The 16,059-nt window shown below is 40.0% G+C and overlaps 1 protein-coding gene across 1 annotated transcript; it reads right to left on the reverse strand.

Moving 5' to 3' along the window:
* Positions 1–5,657: 5,657 nt before the first annotated feature.
* Positions 5,658–6,562, reverse strand: ORYCUNV1R1505 (vomeronasal 1 receptor oryCunV1R1505). Its single transcript, NM_001167194.1, is given in 2 exon segments — positions 5,658–6,111; positions 6,114–6,562. Coding segments are annotated over 2 exon segments (903 nt in total).
* Between the last annotated feature and the right edge of the window lie 9,497 nt (positions 6,563–16,059).

Below are 16,059 nucleotides of genomic sequence, written 5' to 3' on the forward strand. Positions count from 1 at the left end.
ATAGCTGTATCTTACTATGCCAACCAATGACCTCATTGAACATGTTAAAACCGTAAGTTCTCAATAAAATCAAACTTCTTTTTTAATGCATACCACTAGATATTTTACAGAAAAATGTAGCTAAAATACTGACTAAAATAAAAAATAATACATTCCGTGTAATTTAAAATTGATTTGCTCTTAGACATATGAGAGTACCTTCAAATGGTTCACTGAGAAAGAGTTACAAGATAAGTCTGGTGCAAAAATTCTGAAAATCCATGCATGGTTTTCCATAACACACATTTTATATGCACTCTTTAAAGATTTTGCATAAGCATAGATTTCAAAAAATTTTTGCAGAAAAATAAAATTATTTTTAATTCACCTTCTACAAATTTTTGATTTTTTTCTGTTCACAGTTCTTTTTATTTTTTAAAGATTTATTTATTTATGTTAAAATCAGAGTTACACAAAGAGTGAAGGAAAGGAAGAGGATCAGAGAGAAAGAGAGAGAGAGAGAGAGAGGTCTTCCATCTTCTGATTCACTACCCACTTGGATACAATGGCCTAGCTGTGCTGATCCAAAGCCAGGAGCTGGGAGCTTCTTCTGGGTCTTCCACCTGAGTGCAGGGGCCCAAAGACTTGGGCCATCTTCCACTGTTTTCCCTGGCCATAGCGGAGAGCTGGATCAGAAGTGGAACAGCTGGGTATCAAACTGGAGGCCATATGGGAGCTGGACATGCAGGCATTTGGGGAGTGAACAGCAGATGGGAGCTTTTTGTGTGTCTGTGTCTACCTCTTAAATGAACAAGTCAGAGGACCACTTACAGTATGTGAATCACTACAATGAAGGTCATACATGGACATGAAAGTCAAAGTCCAACATCCTAAATCTCTGTTACCACTCAGAGAGATGGATCTCAGAACAGTCACTTATGGGCAGTAGTCTCAGGATGACTGGCACTCTGGGAAGTAGGCTTGATGGTGAAGGGTTGGAAAAGTCACCAATGAGAAGACCGGTCCAGCTTCCATGTCAGCTCTGGAGGTGGCTGGGTTGTCCAGGTGAGGTTGGATCCAGCAGAGTGTCAAGCAGAGTTTTGGTCAGCAAAGACTGGGGCATAGTTTCAGCAAGATGAGGTGGAGCCACATGACCAGCTCTCACACTGAGCCATGGTCCCTGAGGGGATGAAGAGTAGTTGTGAGGCTTGCCTTTTTATCTCCCTTCTAGAGTAGGTGGGCGATGTGCTCTAGGGTTTTACCAATCAGAGGCTCATCTTTTTGGTTGTCACCATCCAGATGCTGATGTTTGGGTATGACCAGTTGTGTGTTAGGGGTCTTCTGGGTGTGGCCAATTGTGGTACAGTAGTGTGGGTGAAGTAATGTAGTAGCCAGTCACAGGAAATTTGAAAATGACAGGTGCTATCCTTTTGTAAGGTTCAAAGTTATAATCATTTTGCTCTAAAATTCCTCTCAGAGTATCTCCAATTAGACTCACAGCAGACTTCTCATCAGAAACCCTACAGGCTAGGAGGGAATGGCAAGATATAGCCCAGGTACTAAGAGAAAAAAACTGCCAGCCCAGAATATTATATCCTGCAAAGAAATAGTGACTTGATCAGCCCTTGTCTGGAATGTGAGGAACAACTTAATACTTTATCCCTTTTAGTTTTTTTTTTTTGTTGTTGTTGTTGTTGTTGTTCTACTTAATACTATTGGTTGAACTCTTTAATTAACACATAGTTATTCTTAGGTGTTTAAATTTAACTGAAAAGTGATCCCTGTTAAATCTAAGAGTGGGAATAAGAGTGGGAGGAGATGTACAGTTTGGCACATGCTCAATCAGACTTGCCCCACATGGTAGAGTTAGAAATGCACCTGGGAATTCCAATTCAACCTGATCAAGTCAATGTGCACCAAGGCCATCTCACTAGTCAAAGTGATCAGTTTCAGTTCACAATTGACCATAATGATAGGATTAAGTGTCAAAGGGATCACATAAAGAAGACTAGTGTCTGGTAATACTAAAGGGCCCAGGAGTGTTGGGCCCTGAACCAGTACCTGGCTCCTGGCTTCAGATTAGCGCAATGCAACAGCTGCAGCAGGTATTGGAGGGTGAACCAACAGCAAAGGAAGACCTTTCTCTTTCTCTCTCCCCCTCTCTCTCACTGTCCACTTTGCCTGTCAAAAAGAAAAAAAAAAGAAAAAAAAAAGGAGAGGACGATCCAACATGGGAAGCAGGATGCACAGCAGACTCATAGAATGGCAGATGCCCTTAACAACACTCTGGCCTCAGAATCAGCCCTTCAATCATTTGGATCTGGATAAAAAAACCCTTGAGATTATTTCTGGCATGGAAAGCCAAGACACTGTGGCAAAAAAAGACCTAAATGAAAGATCTCTGCAAGTGAGATCCCAGTAGAAAAATGGGCCATCAAAGAAGGAGGTACCTTTCTCTGAAGGGAGGAGAGAACTTCCACTTTGACTATGATTTTGTCTAAATAAGATCAGTGCTGCTGTACTCAAAATGCTTCCATAGCCTTGGCAACTCATGACAAGAGCCTAGGGTGCTTACTGATGCCATAAACAAGAGTGTCAATTGTGAAATCAACAACAGGAGTCATTGTGCACTTACTCCCCCATATAGGATCTCTGTCCTTAATGTGTTGTACTATGTGAATCAATGGTGTAACTAGTAATCAAACAGTACTTTACACTTTGTGTTTCTGTGTGGGTGCAAACTTTTGAAATCTTTACTTAATATAAATTAAATTGATCTTCTGTATATAAAGATAATTGAAAATGAATCTTGATGTGAATGGGATGGGAGAGGGAGCAGGAGATGGGAGGGTTGCAGGTGAGAGGTAAGTTATGGGGGGGAAAGCCACTGTAATCCAAAAGCTGTCTTTTGGAAATTTATATTTATTAAATAAAAGTTAAAAAATACTATAGTATGCCAATAAACCAAGAGCTAAAGAAAGACAATACAAACCAAACTAGGCTTTCAAAAATGTATACTCAAATTCTATTCTACATCTGAAGAGATAATTTACTTAGTAACAAAAAAGATCAAATAAAATCCCTTCCTGAATGTATACACCATTAAGAGCTAAAATTTAAATGATTGAAATTCCTCAGTGTTCGCAGATTCTAGATAAACTAAGAGTCTCATGTAATGCTGGTGGATTATTTATTGAACTCTTTATTTAGTCATGGCTTTAAGGCTTTAGCTATAATTATTTCAAAATGCTACCTCAAACATTTTTAAAAAGAAGAAATAACTTTTGCAAGAAAAACAGAAAGTTGGTTAAAAATGCTACAAGGAATAGAAAAGACTTCAGAAGTATTTTGCAGGATGTTTCAGTTGAACTGAGATAAATCTATGGCACAATGATCCCCCTACAATGAGTACACCAACAGACCTTCATACATGTTCAACAACAGATGAATTCTAAATTTACTCCCAGCACTGTTCCTAGTGACTCAACCTGAAAACCAGACAAGACCAGCTAAATTAGTTGTTGGCTATTCACACAGTGGAATCTTCTGTACTAAAGACAATGAGTAATGAACAACATGAGACAGTATGTATAAAGTCTCAAAGGACACAGAAATAAAAAAGTCCAAACAATTATTTCTGCATTATTTCAATTATAATACAAAATAGATGTTGAAAGTTGAATATACTCATGTTTCCCAAGGAATGTGGCACTCTGCTGAGAAGGGCTGACCACGTTCTGGTTTGAGAGCCAGGTGTTGCACAGAGGATCTTGTGAAATTTAAATAGAAAGTGAATTTCACGACGCTGTGTCTGACATTGGAAATGTTTACTATAGGTTTTAAAAGTTGACTGGCAGTGGAGGATGGCCCAAATGCTTGAGTGCCTGCACCCATGTAGGAGACCAGGAGGAGCACCTGGTTCCTGGCTTCAGATTGGTGTAGCTCTGGCCGTAGTGGCCATTTGGGGGTGAACCAACTGAAGGAAGACCTTTCTCTCTGTCTCTCTCTCTTACTGTCTAACTCTATCTGTCAAATAAATTTTAAAAAAAAGTTGACTGATTGGGTGCTGGGGCTATGGCACAGCGGGTTAAAAGCCTGGCTTGAAGTGCCAGCATCCCATATGGGTGCTGGTTCTAGTCCTGTCTGCTCCTCTTCTCATCCAGCTCTCTGCTATGACCTGGGCCTTTAGTTGCCACTGACCTTACAGCCAGGGTTTGTTTTCTGTAGTATCCTACACACAGGGACACGCACATCAGATTAAATAGACTGTGAGGTTAACACAACTTCTTTCATTCTTATTAGCATTGCTTTGGATTTTCTGTTTATAATTTTCCAATATTATTACTTCATAGAAAACATATAATTTGATTTTATATGTCTATATGTGTGCATATAGAAACACATTGAAATACAAATAATGTCTGTAACATGTAAATCACATACACACACACACATAAACACACAAAGAGAGAGAGAGAGAGAGAGAGAGAGAGAGAGAGAATGGCTCTCAGTGACTATTCCTTCACATCATCAAGGTTAATGGAAGGTTCTGCAATAGAATTATTTCCTCACCTATGAATTGAGGAAGTGCACCATGCAACCTTTCTCTTGCCCACATGCCCAACTTACCTCTTCACTTAAAGATACAAAACGCTCTGTCAACACATCTCACCTCCATGCCATGATATCATAGACAGTGAACTCTGTTCATAGACAATACTGACTTGGTGTCTTTTATAAGAAGCAGAATATACATCTGTGCTCCCCTGTGCCTATTCCAAGTCAAACTGGTCATTTGTATGTGAAGATGTTCAAAGCAAGTGATCTCCTTCATAGCCTCTGATTTCAAAGGACTCTTACCCCTTGGAAATGGTACACAAGATTCACGTATGGTTCTCAAGGCTACTGCTCTGGGCAACTGATTTTTCCCACCACTAAATTCCATGCCATTCATTGCTCCATGGGGCTTTCTTCATCTTCTGTGTTTTGGAGCACACATGAACTGTTGCCCCACTTTGTGGAGCTTGTGTTACATTTCCATTACTTGCTAATTTCCCACAAATTAATTATATCAGATTTAGGTGACACCCATGAAGTCTCCATACTCTCCACATTTCTCTGCAGAGCTGGGAACACGAATAACATTTCCATAATATAGGAATTAATGTGATAATTACACAGTAATTAATTTATAATAATTTACCAGTTTATTCCTTAATTTAGAGCAAAAATTCAGGCTGTCTTGTTGATCACACACTGGTACAGGGACTGTTTCCACAAACATGTTTAAACTTTCAGAAGCATTGAGGAACAAAGAAGTCACATGGTGGGGGTAGGCATTTGGTTCAGTAGTTAAGAGGCCAGGGAAGACTATTATGTCCAAATCACAGTCCCTGGGTTTGATACAAAGCTCTGATCCTGATTACAGCACCCAGCTAACACAGACCCTGGCAGCCAGCAGTGATGGCTGAAATCTTTAATTTCTTGGCTCTCAGCTTTGGCCCTGATCCAGAGCCAAGTTAGATATTTGGAGAGAGAATCACATTATGGCTAGTTCTGTCTCTGTCTCTCAAGTATACATATATATGTATGTATATGTATATATATATGATTACATAAATTTTAAAACCATCGAAGAACTAACCATTTTGAATATCTGTACAATATACATGTTCTTGCTAGGTAGAGGATTCTGTATTCCTTGTGGGGACACAGCAGAGCCTGGGCAGTCTGGAGTCATGGCTCATGAGAACGTAGGGGCTCACAGTTGAGAAACTGCCAGTGATCAGTGCAGCGATGTTTACCAGCCACAAACTGTGATTGTTTAAAACAGTCAAGCAAATGTGAAGGATGGAGGAGAAAATGCAAAAAGACACAAAGGTGCTCACCAGGACGAGGATGCTGTGTGTGGCTCTGGATTCTGGGGAGGACCTGGAGGAGACGTTGGTCCTATGGATGTACTGGACCTGCTGCTTGTGTCTGTACAGGGTGAAAACCATGTAGCTGCTGGAACCCAGCATGAAGCCCACGAAAAGAACATTTTGGAAAAATACCACAGCTGCATACAGAAACTCTATGAATTCTCCAGGATTCACAGAGACACAGTACACATGATCAACTTTCTCTGTGACATTTTGTTGGTTGTTCTCTCATATACGTAGAGAGGTACCAGGATATTCAATATCATGTTGACTATCCAGAAGAGTATAATGAAAGGGCCAATGTATTTGGGAGCCTTTGCTTTAAATTCTGCCCACCTGGGGTTCTCAGAACTGATGGTGATGGCCTGGGAGATACTCAGGAGGCAGGTGTTGCAGGTGGTCACATCCCTGCTCACTCTTTGTACATAGAACACAAGTTTTCACCCAATATCACTGAGGAAATGCTTCATCCCCAAAGCTGCTATCGTTTGGGGAACTCCTCCAGAGAGAATGACTAACCAGTTGGCTACAATCAGGTGTTTGATGATCAAGTCTGTGGGCCTAAACTTGCATCTTGTGAGATAGAGGTAGAAATAATGGGAAAGAAGAGAGAGATTCCCCAGGATTCCTGTAATTGTTTGTGATAAGAAGATCACCCCCATTATCAAATCTCTGGTGGCTGTTCCATCAGCTCCCAATGTCTGATTATTGCCTCTGAGCCTGAAATTCCTGTATGAGAAATGAGGTATGAGCTCCATGTCCTAATATGAATTGAAATTCAGCTCTTTATTCACATTATTTTCTGCCCATATCAGTTCACATTTAGAGATAACTACTTAATATATATCTTTTGTGAAAATGCTTCCAAAGAGTTGAATCACTATTATTTAAGGCTACTTAACTAATTGCTGGTACAAAGACACATTTATTCTTCATAAATCAATGAGAAGGCAGCAGATTATAAAATTGTTATACTTATAAATTATTACACTGGTTAAAGAATTATTATTCTGGATGATACAGGCAAGTGATTCATCTAGTTGTCAGCTTCATTTCTTATGTGTAATGTGGAATGTGGAGCCAGCTGGACTTGTACAAAAACAGTTAAATTGACCACAGTGCTTTTCTAACATAGCTACTTAGGTGTGTTCTGTAAAGTGTACATATATATTCTTAGTTATTTTCATGCCTTACCAATTTCCCTTACACTACTTGGACTTTATTTGTCATATTGTTTCTACACATTTACCTTTATGCATATAGATTTACTCCATTAGACAACATCAATAATGTCTAAACATGAGGTGTTTTATTAATGTTCAGATAACCTTATTGTAGTGTAATTTCTAGGGTCTTTCTCCTTGCAAAACTGTACATAAATCAAAGTTGACTGTAGAAGAAAATAGAAACACTATTTGGCTTTTATGCCAGGAAAAAAAATAACATTCAAGATCATATATTGTTCCCTACACTACAGGACAAACACCAGTATGTGGTGAAATTGTGTATTGCAGAAACTGAATATTACCACTTTTATGTAATAGTTTATATCTTTACTAATACTTACATGAAAGCTTTTCCCATAAAGCCAGAACTTTGAAAGGTGTAGAAGTATGAAGCATCTACCACACGGATCCCTAGGGTCAGATCGTGTGCATTTTATCATTTGGAATTGTGGAGCTTCCAGTTGAAATGAAAATATTTTCAGTCCAGAGAATTTCAGGAGACACATTTGCACCTGAAAGCTGCCATATGCAACCAATCACACCAGGATAACACAACCTCTTTCGTTCACAGGCTTCCCTTATTAAAGATGGAAGAGAATCTTTCCATAATAAGTAACTGTGGATATTTTGAGTAGGAAACAAGCAATACTCCATTAAGCAACTCATACAACAGTTAGAGAAATCCTTTATAATCCAGGAATTGCCATTGGGATTCCCTGTTTCTGCCCAGGTTATCAAGATCCCTGTAGGTTTGTCCTAATCCACGTCACAGTACTAGTGTGTCTCTGCTAATTCCCCTGTACCACAGACTGAACAGCAGATTTATTTGGAAGCACAGTCTTTAAGTACATTAAACACCAGATGTCACGATTATTTTCATTAAACACCAAGAATCAATGTCATTGTGCACAACAAAAAATTCCAAGGAGTGGCGTAGAGTGTTGGACCCCACTTCCCTGTGCTAGCTCAGTACACATCTCAGAATTCTTCCTCTGTTCTGTGAGGCTGGGGCACAGGACCAGGTGAAAACACAGACAAAACCCTTTCTCCCATGATCACTCACCCAGACTCCTGATAAGCCTCCTCACTTGAAGCATCTCTGTCCATTTTCTTTCAGCTGCTGGGATAAGCACCTGCCTGAAGGTCCCCACAGGTAGAACTCAGTGGCATGGAGGCAGCAGAGCCACTACAAAGGGTGTGTGCCTGTGAACTCACCTCCCTGCAGAGCTGCAATTATCTGTTCACCAGCAGCTGCACTGAAAGTGCAAATTGGGGTACTGAGAATGATTGTGAAAACTTTTCCCTTCTCACTCATTACCAAAAACAATCACAACTTCATAGTTATTATCTCCAAGGAGGCTGTGAAAGTCTTGCAAAGTGGCCCTTTCTTTCCTTTGACCCATGAGGCAGAGAGTCTGACCCTAGGGGAGTAGAAATCCTGAGTCTGACATGGGAGGGCTGGCAGTGAAAATTTTGTGTCTCCCTGGATTCATAGATGATTTCTTTCTGCTCCAGAGTGATTTCTTTCCTAAACTTCAGACCACTAAGCTCAGCCTCATTGATGTGATGAGCAGAGCAGTGGGGAGAAGCTCCCGATAAAGTTTTTCAGAGACCCAGGTGCAATGGAGAACATGATGACCATAGTTTACATGAAAAGTCACTGCACTTGTCTGACGTTCAATAACAACTTATTTGGAATTTAAAAGGATATGACAGATTTAAGATCATTCTTTACCAGTGTTCTCTCTTCTTTCTCATCTCCAGGAGGTGCAGGAAGTTAATGAATAGTATCTTTAGATACACAGAAGTTTCTGAGTCCTCATACTTGAAACCATGATGAAGTAGGAAGAGTTTTTAAGTCTTCCAGTGCTTATCTATTCAATTTACATAATTTAATGGTCCTCATTGCCTTTTTTTAAAATTTATTTAATGAATATAAATTTCCAAAGTACGACTTATGGATTATAATGGCTTCCCCCTCATAATGTACCTCCCACCCGCAACCCTCCCCTCTCCCACTCCCTCTCCCCTTCCATTCACATCAAGCTTCACTTTTGATTCTCTTTATATACAGAAGATCAGTTTAGCATACATTAAGTGAAGATTTCAACAGTTTGCTCCCACACAGAAACATAAAGTGAAAAATAATAGATGATTTTTTAAATGATGATGAAATCAGCTCAGACCTATTGTCATGTTTAATCCCAGTGAGAGTCAAGTTGGGAATTGATAATTTCTTTCTTTTTTTTTTACAGAAGATCAGTTTAGTACACATTAAGTAAAGATTTCAACAGTTTGCACCACCATAGAAACAAAGTGAAATATATTGTTTGAGTACTCATTATACCAAAAAATCTCAATGTACAGCACATTAAGGACAGAGATCCTACATGAGGAGTAAGTGCACAGTGACTCCTGTTGTTGACTTTACAAATTGACACTCCTGTTTATGGCATCAGTAATCTCCCTATGCTCCAGTCATGAGTCTCCAAGGCTATGGAAGCCCTCTGAGTTCTCCGATTCTTATCTTGTTTAGACAAGGTCATAGTCAAAGTGGATGTTCTCTCCTCCCTTCAGAGAAAGGTACCTCCTTCTTTGAAGACCTGTTCTTTCCACTGGGATCTCACTCGTGGAGATCTTTCATTTAGGTGTTTTGTGTTTTTTTTTTTTTTTTTTTTTTTTTTTTTTTTTTGCCGGAGTGTCTTGGCTTTCCATTCCTGAAATACTCTCATGGGCTTTTCAGCCAGATAGAAATGCCTTTAGGGCTGATTCTGAGGCCAGAGTGCTGTTTATGACATCCGCCATTCTATGAGTCTGCTGAGTATCTCGCTTCCCATGTTGGATCACTCTCCCCTTTATTTATTATGTTGGTTAGTATTAGCAGGTACTAGACTTGTTTATGTGATCCCTTTGACTCTTAGTCCTTTCATTATGATCAATTGTGAACAGAAATTGATCACTTGGACCAGTGAGATGGCATTGGTACATGCCACCTTGATGGGATTGAATTGGAGTCCCCTGGTATGTTTCTAACTGTACCATTTGGTGCAAGTCAGCCTGAGCATGTCCCAAATTGTACATCTCTTCCCTGTCTTATTCCCACTCTTATGTTTAACAGGGATCACATTTCAGTTAAATTTCAACACTTAAGAATAACTGTGTATTAATTACAGAATTAAACCAGTCATATTAAGTAGAACAGACAAAAAAAACTACTGAGAGGAATAAGTTGTTCATTAACAGTCAGGGCTATGCTGATCAAGTCACCATTTCTCATAGTGTGCATTTCACTTCAACAGGTTTCCTTTTTGGTGTTCAGTCAGTTGTCACCGATCAGGGAGAACATATGGTATTTGTCCCTTTGGGACTGGCCTATTTCACTCAGCATGATGTGTTACAGATTCCTCTATTTTGCTGCAAATGACTGGATTTCATTGTTTCTTACTGTGGTATAGTATTCTAAAGAGTACATATCCCATAATTTCTTTATCCAGTCTACCTTTGATGGGCATTCAGGTGGGTTTCAGGTCTTGGCTATTGTCAATTGTGCTGCAATAAACATTAAGGTGCAGACAGCTTTTTTGTTTGCCAATTTAATTTCCTTTGGGTAAATTCCAAGGAGTGGGATGGCTGGGTCCAACGGTAGGGTTATCTTCAGGTTTCTGAGGAATCTCCAGACAGACTTCATAGTAGCTTGACCAGTTTGCATTCCCACCAACAGTGGGTTAGTGTTCCTTTTTCCCCACATCCTCGCCAGCATCTGTTGTTGGTAGATTTCTGAATGTGAGCCATTCTAACCGGGGTGAGGTGAAACCTCATTGTGGTTTTGATTTGCATTTCCCTGATTGCTAGTGATCTTGAACATTTTTTCATGTGCCTGTTGGCCATTTGGATTTCCTCTTTTGAAAAATGTCTATTGAGGTCCTTGACCCATCTCTTAAGTGGGTTGTTTGTTTTGTTTTTGTGGAGTTTCTTGATCTCTTTGTAGATTCTGGTTATCAACCCTTTATCAGTTGCATAGTTTGCAAATATTTTTTCCCATTCTGTCGGTTGTCTCTTCACTCTCCTGATTGTTTCTTTTGCAGTACAGAAACTTCTCAATTTGATGCAATCCCAATAATTGATTTTGGCTTTGACTGCCTGTGCCTCCCTGGTCTTTTCCAGAAACTCTTTGCCTGTGCCAATTTCTTGAAGGGTTTCTGCAATGTTCTCTAATAACTTGATGGTGTCAGGTCATAGATTTAGGTCTTTAATCCATGTTGAGTGGATTTTTGTGTAAGGTGTAAGGTAGGGGTCTTGCTTCATGCTTCTGCACGTGGAAATCCAGTTTTCCCAGCACCATTTATTGAATAGACTGTCCTTGCTCCAGGAATTGGTTTTAGATCCTTAGCAAATATAAGTTGGCTGTAGATATTTGGGTTGATTTCTGGAGTTTCAATTCTGTTCCATTGGTCTATCCATCTGTTTCTGTACCAGTACCATGCTGTTTTGATTACAACTGCCCTGTAGGATGTCCTGAAATCTGGTATTGTGATGCCTCCAGCTTTGTTTTTGTTGTCCAAGATTACTTTAGATATTCGAGGTCTCTTGTGCCTCCATATGAATTTCAGTATCATTTTTTCTAGGTCTGAGAAGAATGTCTTTGGTATCTTGATTGGGATTGCATTGAATCTATAAATTGCTTTTGGGAGAATGGACATTTTGATGATGTTGATTCTTCCAATCCATGAGCATGGAAGATTTTTCCATTTTTTGATATCCTCTTCTATTTCTTTAAGATTTTGTAATTCTCATTGTAGAGCTATTTAACATTCTTGGTTCAGTTTATTTCAAGGTATTTGATTGTTTTTGTAGCTATTGTGAATGGTATTGATCTTAGCAGTTCTCTCTCAGCCGTGGCTTTGCTTGTGTATAAAAAGGCTGTTGATTTTTTCTCTCTTCTGCTTCACCCATTCTGTTTTTAAGGCTCTCTAATGTGTTTGTCATTTGATCTATTGAGCTCTTCATTTCATTTTGATTTCTCTTCACTATCACACTTTCCTGTTCTACTTTTTTCTGCATTTCATTTTGATTCTTCCTTAAAATTTCATTTTCATGAGAGAGATTTTCAATCGTGTCCAATAAGGATTTCTGTAGTTCAAGGATTTGCTTTTGAAAACTTCTAAATGTTCTTATCATAATTTTTTTTGAAATCTGTATCTTGCATTTCTTCTATCTCATCATCTTCATAATCTTGGCTTGGGGTGTTTTGTTTATTTGGAGGCGTCATAGTGTCATCATTGATCTTGTTCCCTCGATTTCTGTGTTTATTGCTTGGCATGGTTAATTCTTTTTCCCTCACTGTGAGGTGTTTTTTATTTTTTATATACTATGTCTGTGTTAAGTGGACTGCCTGCTGTTGGAGGAGCCTTGGAGGCTTGAGATGGGTGTGGCCTGACAGCTCTGCTTGGTTCTTGAGGGTTACGGGTGTGCAAAGGTGACACCCTCAGGTTATGTGTGGTAAATCTCTCTTTATTTATTTAATTTAACTTAATTTAATTTAATTTTATTTTATTTTATTTTATGTTTTATTCAGGAGGTAAGTAATACTGCAAGGCTGAGCAAAATGGATGGTATTTAGCTTCCAATCTCTGGCTTCTACCCAAAAAGTCTGTGCAGGCTTGGTTTCTCCTGCGGACTCCCACTGGGTTGCCTAGGCTACTGAATTGTAGCCTTAACTCTCCCCTTTTATTATGTATATCCCAAGTGGGGCTTGCTCTTTGTCTCTTGCTTGCCTTTGCAAGGTTGGCGGAGAGAGAAACTTGTCTGTACCAGTACCCCCCCACCTTTTTTTTTTTTCCCTTCTCTCCTGTAGTCAGTCTGGTGAACTTTCCCACTTCAAAGCCCACTTCCCTCTAAAATTCTGTCTGCTGTTTCCCCACCAATGTCTCCGGTTACTGAGCTCACCTCCCCTTCCAGCACCGATGTGTGGACTCGGAGTCCTGGGCGTCCCTCCTCTCCCCGCTGGTGTCTGTGTCACCATTAAGGCTGTTTGTTGGGTTCCTGTGCTCATTGGTGGGCAGAGGCGCCAGGATTCCCTACCTGGCTCTTGATATGTTTTGAATGCTTTTATCCCAAATATGTCATGAAAAAACCCTTTCTTATAATATTCATGAAATACAATATGTGCTTTATTAACAGAATTAAACATTGCATTTGAAAATTTAAAGTTCAGTACCCTTTTGCTTTTCCCTTATCAATTCTTACAGAAAGTGAAGGTGGTAATATTTTATGTATATACTGACAATTTCATTAAAAATCTACTATTAATTGAAATAATGTGCTGGATTCATAATGTGTGTGTTATGTATCATGATCATTCTATAAATTCATCAGACAGTGGGTTTATAGGTTGCATCCATGTCTTGGGTATTGTGAACATGCAGTAATGAACTTGAGTGTAGATCATCTCTGCAGTATCCTGACTTTATTTGCCTTGGATACATACCCTGAAGTGGGTTTCCCAGGTCTAATAATAGATTAATTTCTTATTTTTTGAGGAATTGGCCTGCTATTTTCAATAACAAATGCATCCAGTTTATGTTTCCATTAACAGTGTCCAGAAATTCACTTTTTTCACCTTCTCCCCAACACTTGCTTTCTGTTTCTCATTATTTGTTCTGCTTTCCCCCGTCTTCATTTAACAGTTGTCCAAAAAGTGTGAGGTGATGCTTCAGTTGTGGTTTTTATCTGTGTGTCTAATGATTAGTCATTTTGAGCACCTTTTATTTTCCTTCTTTTTCTTTAAAGATTTATTTATTTTTTTAAAGGCAGAATTATAGAGAGGCAGAGGCAGATAAAGAGAGGTCTTCCGTCTGCTGGTTCACTCCCCAATGGCCACAACGGTCTGATCTGTGCTGGTCCAAAGCCAGGAGCCAGGAGATTCTTCTGGGTCTCTCATACAGGTGGAGGGGCCCAAGAACTTGGGCTATTTTCTACTGCCTTCCTAGGCCATCAGCAGGCAGCTGGACTGGAATTAGAGCAGCTGGGACTCAAACCAGTGCCTAAATGGGATGCTGGCACTGTAGGAGTCAGCCTTACCACTATGCTGCAGCACTGGCCCCAATCACCTTTTCATAAAACTCTGCTGGTTCCTCCCCAAATGGCTGCAATAGCCACATTTGAGCCAGTTTGAAGCCAGGAAACAGGAACTGCATCCTGATCTCCCATGTCGGTGGCAGGGATCCAAGTTATTGGGCCACCATCTGTTGTGTTCCTAGGCACATTAGCAGGAATCTGGGTCAGAGTGGAGCAGCTGGGACCCAAGCTGGTACCCTGTTTTGGGATGCAGGCATATCAAGTGGTGGCTTAACCTGCTGCATCACAACATCAACATGCCCAACTTTTGCCTCAGAGAGTTTGTTTTCTTGCTTAAGTAATTAATCTACTCCAAATAAAGACACTATCACCATCTCCTAAAAATATTTGTTTAAGAAAAATCTTTGAAAAGATAGCTTAGAACAAAAGCTATGAAAGATTTAGGACATGGGGCAGTGCTGTGGCATAGAAGGCTAAGCCTCTGCCTGAGGCGCTGGTATCCCATATGGGTGCTGGTTTGTGTCAGGGCTATTCCTCTTCTGATACAGGTATCTGCATATGGCCTGGGAAAGCAGTGGAAGATGGCTCAGGGCTTGGGTACCTGCAACCCATGTGGGAGACCTGAAAGAAGCTCTTGGATCCTGGCTTCAGACTGGCTTAGCTCCAGTCATCATAACTATTTGGGGAGTAAACAAGTGGATGGAAGACTGTTCTCTCTATGTCTCTCTTTCTCTGTCTGTAACTCTATCTCCGAAATAAATAAATAAAATCTAAAAAAAGATGTAAGACTCATGAGGTATGTATGAGAAAGCTGTCTCCCTACAGGACAGACCCTGCAGGAATAATTGATCCTCTGAGCCAAAAAACCCATTCAAGATTCTGGACACCAGGATCTTGCATCATGGAGATGTAGGATACTACAGTCTTCTTTTTAATTATTTTTAAAATATTTATTTGAAAGACAAAATGCCAGGGAAAGAGATCTAGACAGAGAGAGGTATTTCATTTGCTGTTTGACTCTCAAATAGCTACAACAACCAGGCCAAAGCCAGGAACCAGGAACTCCATCCTATTCTCTTACCTTGGTAGCAGGAGCCCCAGCACTATATGCTGCTTTCCCAGGCACATTAGCAGGACCTGGATTGGAAGCAGAGCAGCTGAGACTTAACTGGGCCCTGGGATATGAGATGCCATTCATAGCCTAACCCACTGAACAACATTGCCAGTCCCAGCTACAGTCTTCAATGGGTAGGAAGGGATGGATTGAATAACTCCAAATGGTCTTGGGCAAGTCAGCTCCAAAGATAGCGTGTGTTGACCAGGATGAGGCAGTGAGACATGGGAGTAAAAGCAAACAAACCATAGCATGACATTTTCTAAGGTAACTGGGACCCTTGGCTTACTGGAATACTACAGTGTACTGTTAACCACAACACAGCAAATTTCATCTGAAAGGGCATCTGATTTCCATTCCAAACAGGAATAATTGGATTTATAGAAGTGGTCAGAGTATGGCCTCTCTGAGAGGAGAACTCTGAGGTCTTGGCCTAGAAAAAGACTTGAGACCAAAAGAAAATGATGCATGTGGAAATGACACATAGATTCTGTGAATATCAACAGAGAACCTTGTTCAGAACAGAGCGGTAAAGGAGGTGGAGGAGACATATCCAGGAATGTCCCTGCATCCAGATCATGGAAAGTCCTCCTACAAATCTGTAAGAACAAGACAGCTGAAAGGAAAATGCAGCCTAAAATATACCTCAAGAAAAAAGTTGAACATGCGCAAAGATGTTGGACTTTCTTAGTCATCAAGAAACACAATTAAAAACACTAGCTGGGGCCCGTGCCATGGCTCA

Source organism: Oryctolagus cuniculus, chromosome 18 (assembly GCF_964237555.1).
Source record: "Oryctolagus cuniculus chromosome 18, mOryCun1.1, whole genome shotgun sequence".
In the NCBI taxonomy this organism is placed as follows: Eukaryota; Metazoa; Chordata; class Mammalia; order Lagomorpha; family Leporidae; genus Oryctolagus; species Oryctolagus cuniculus.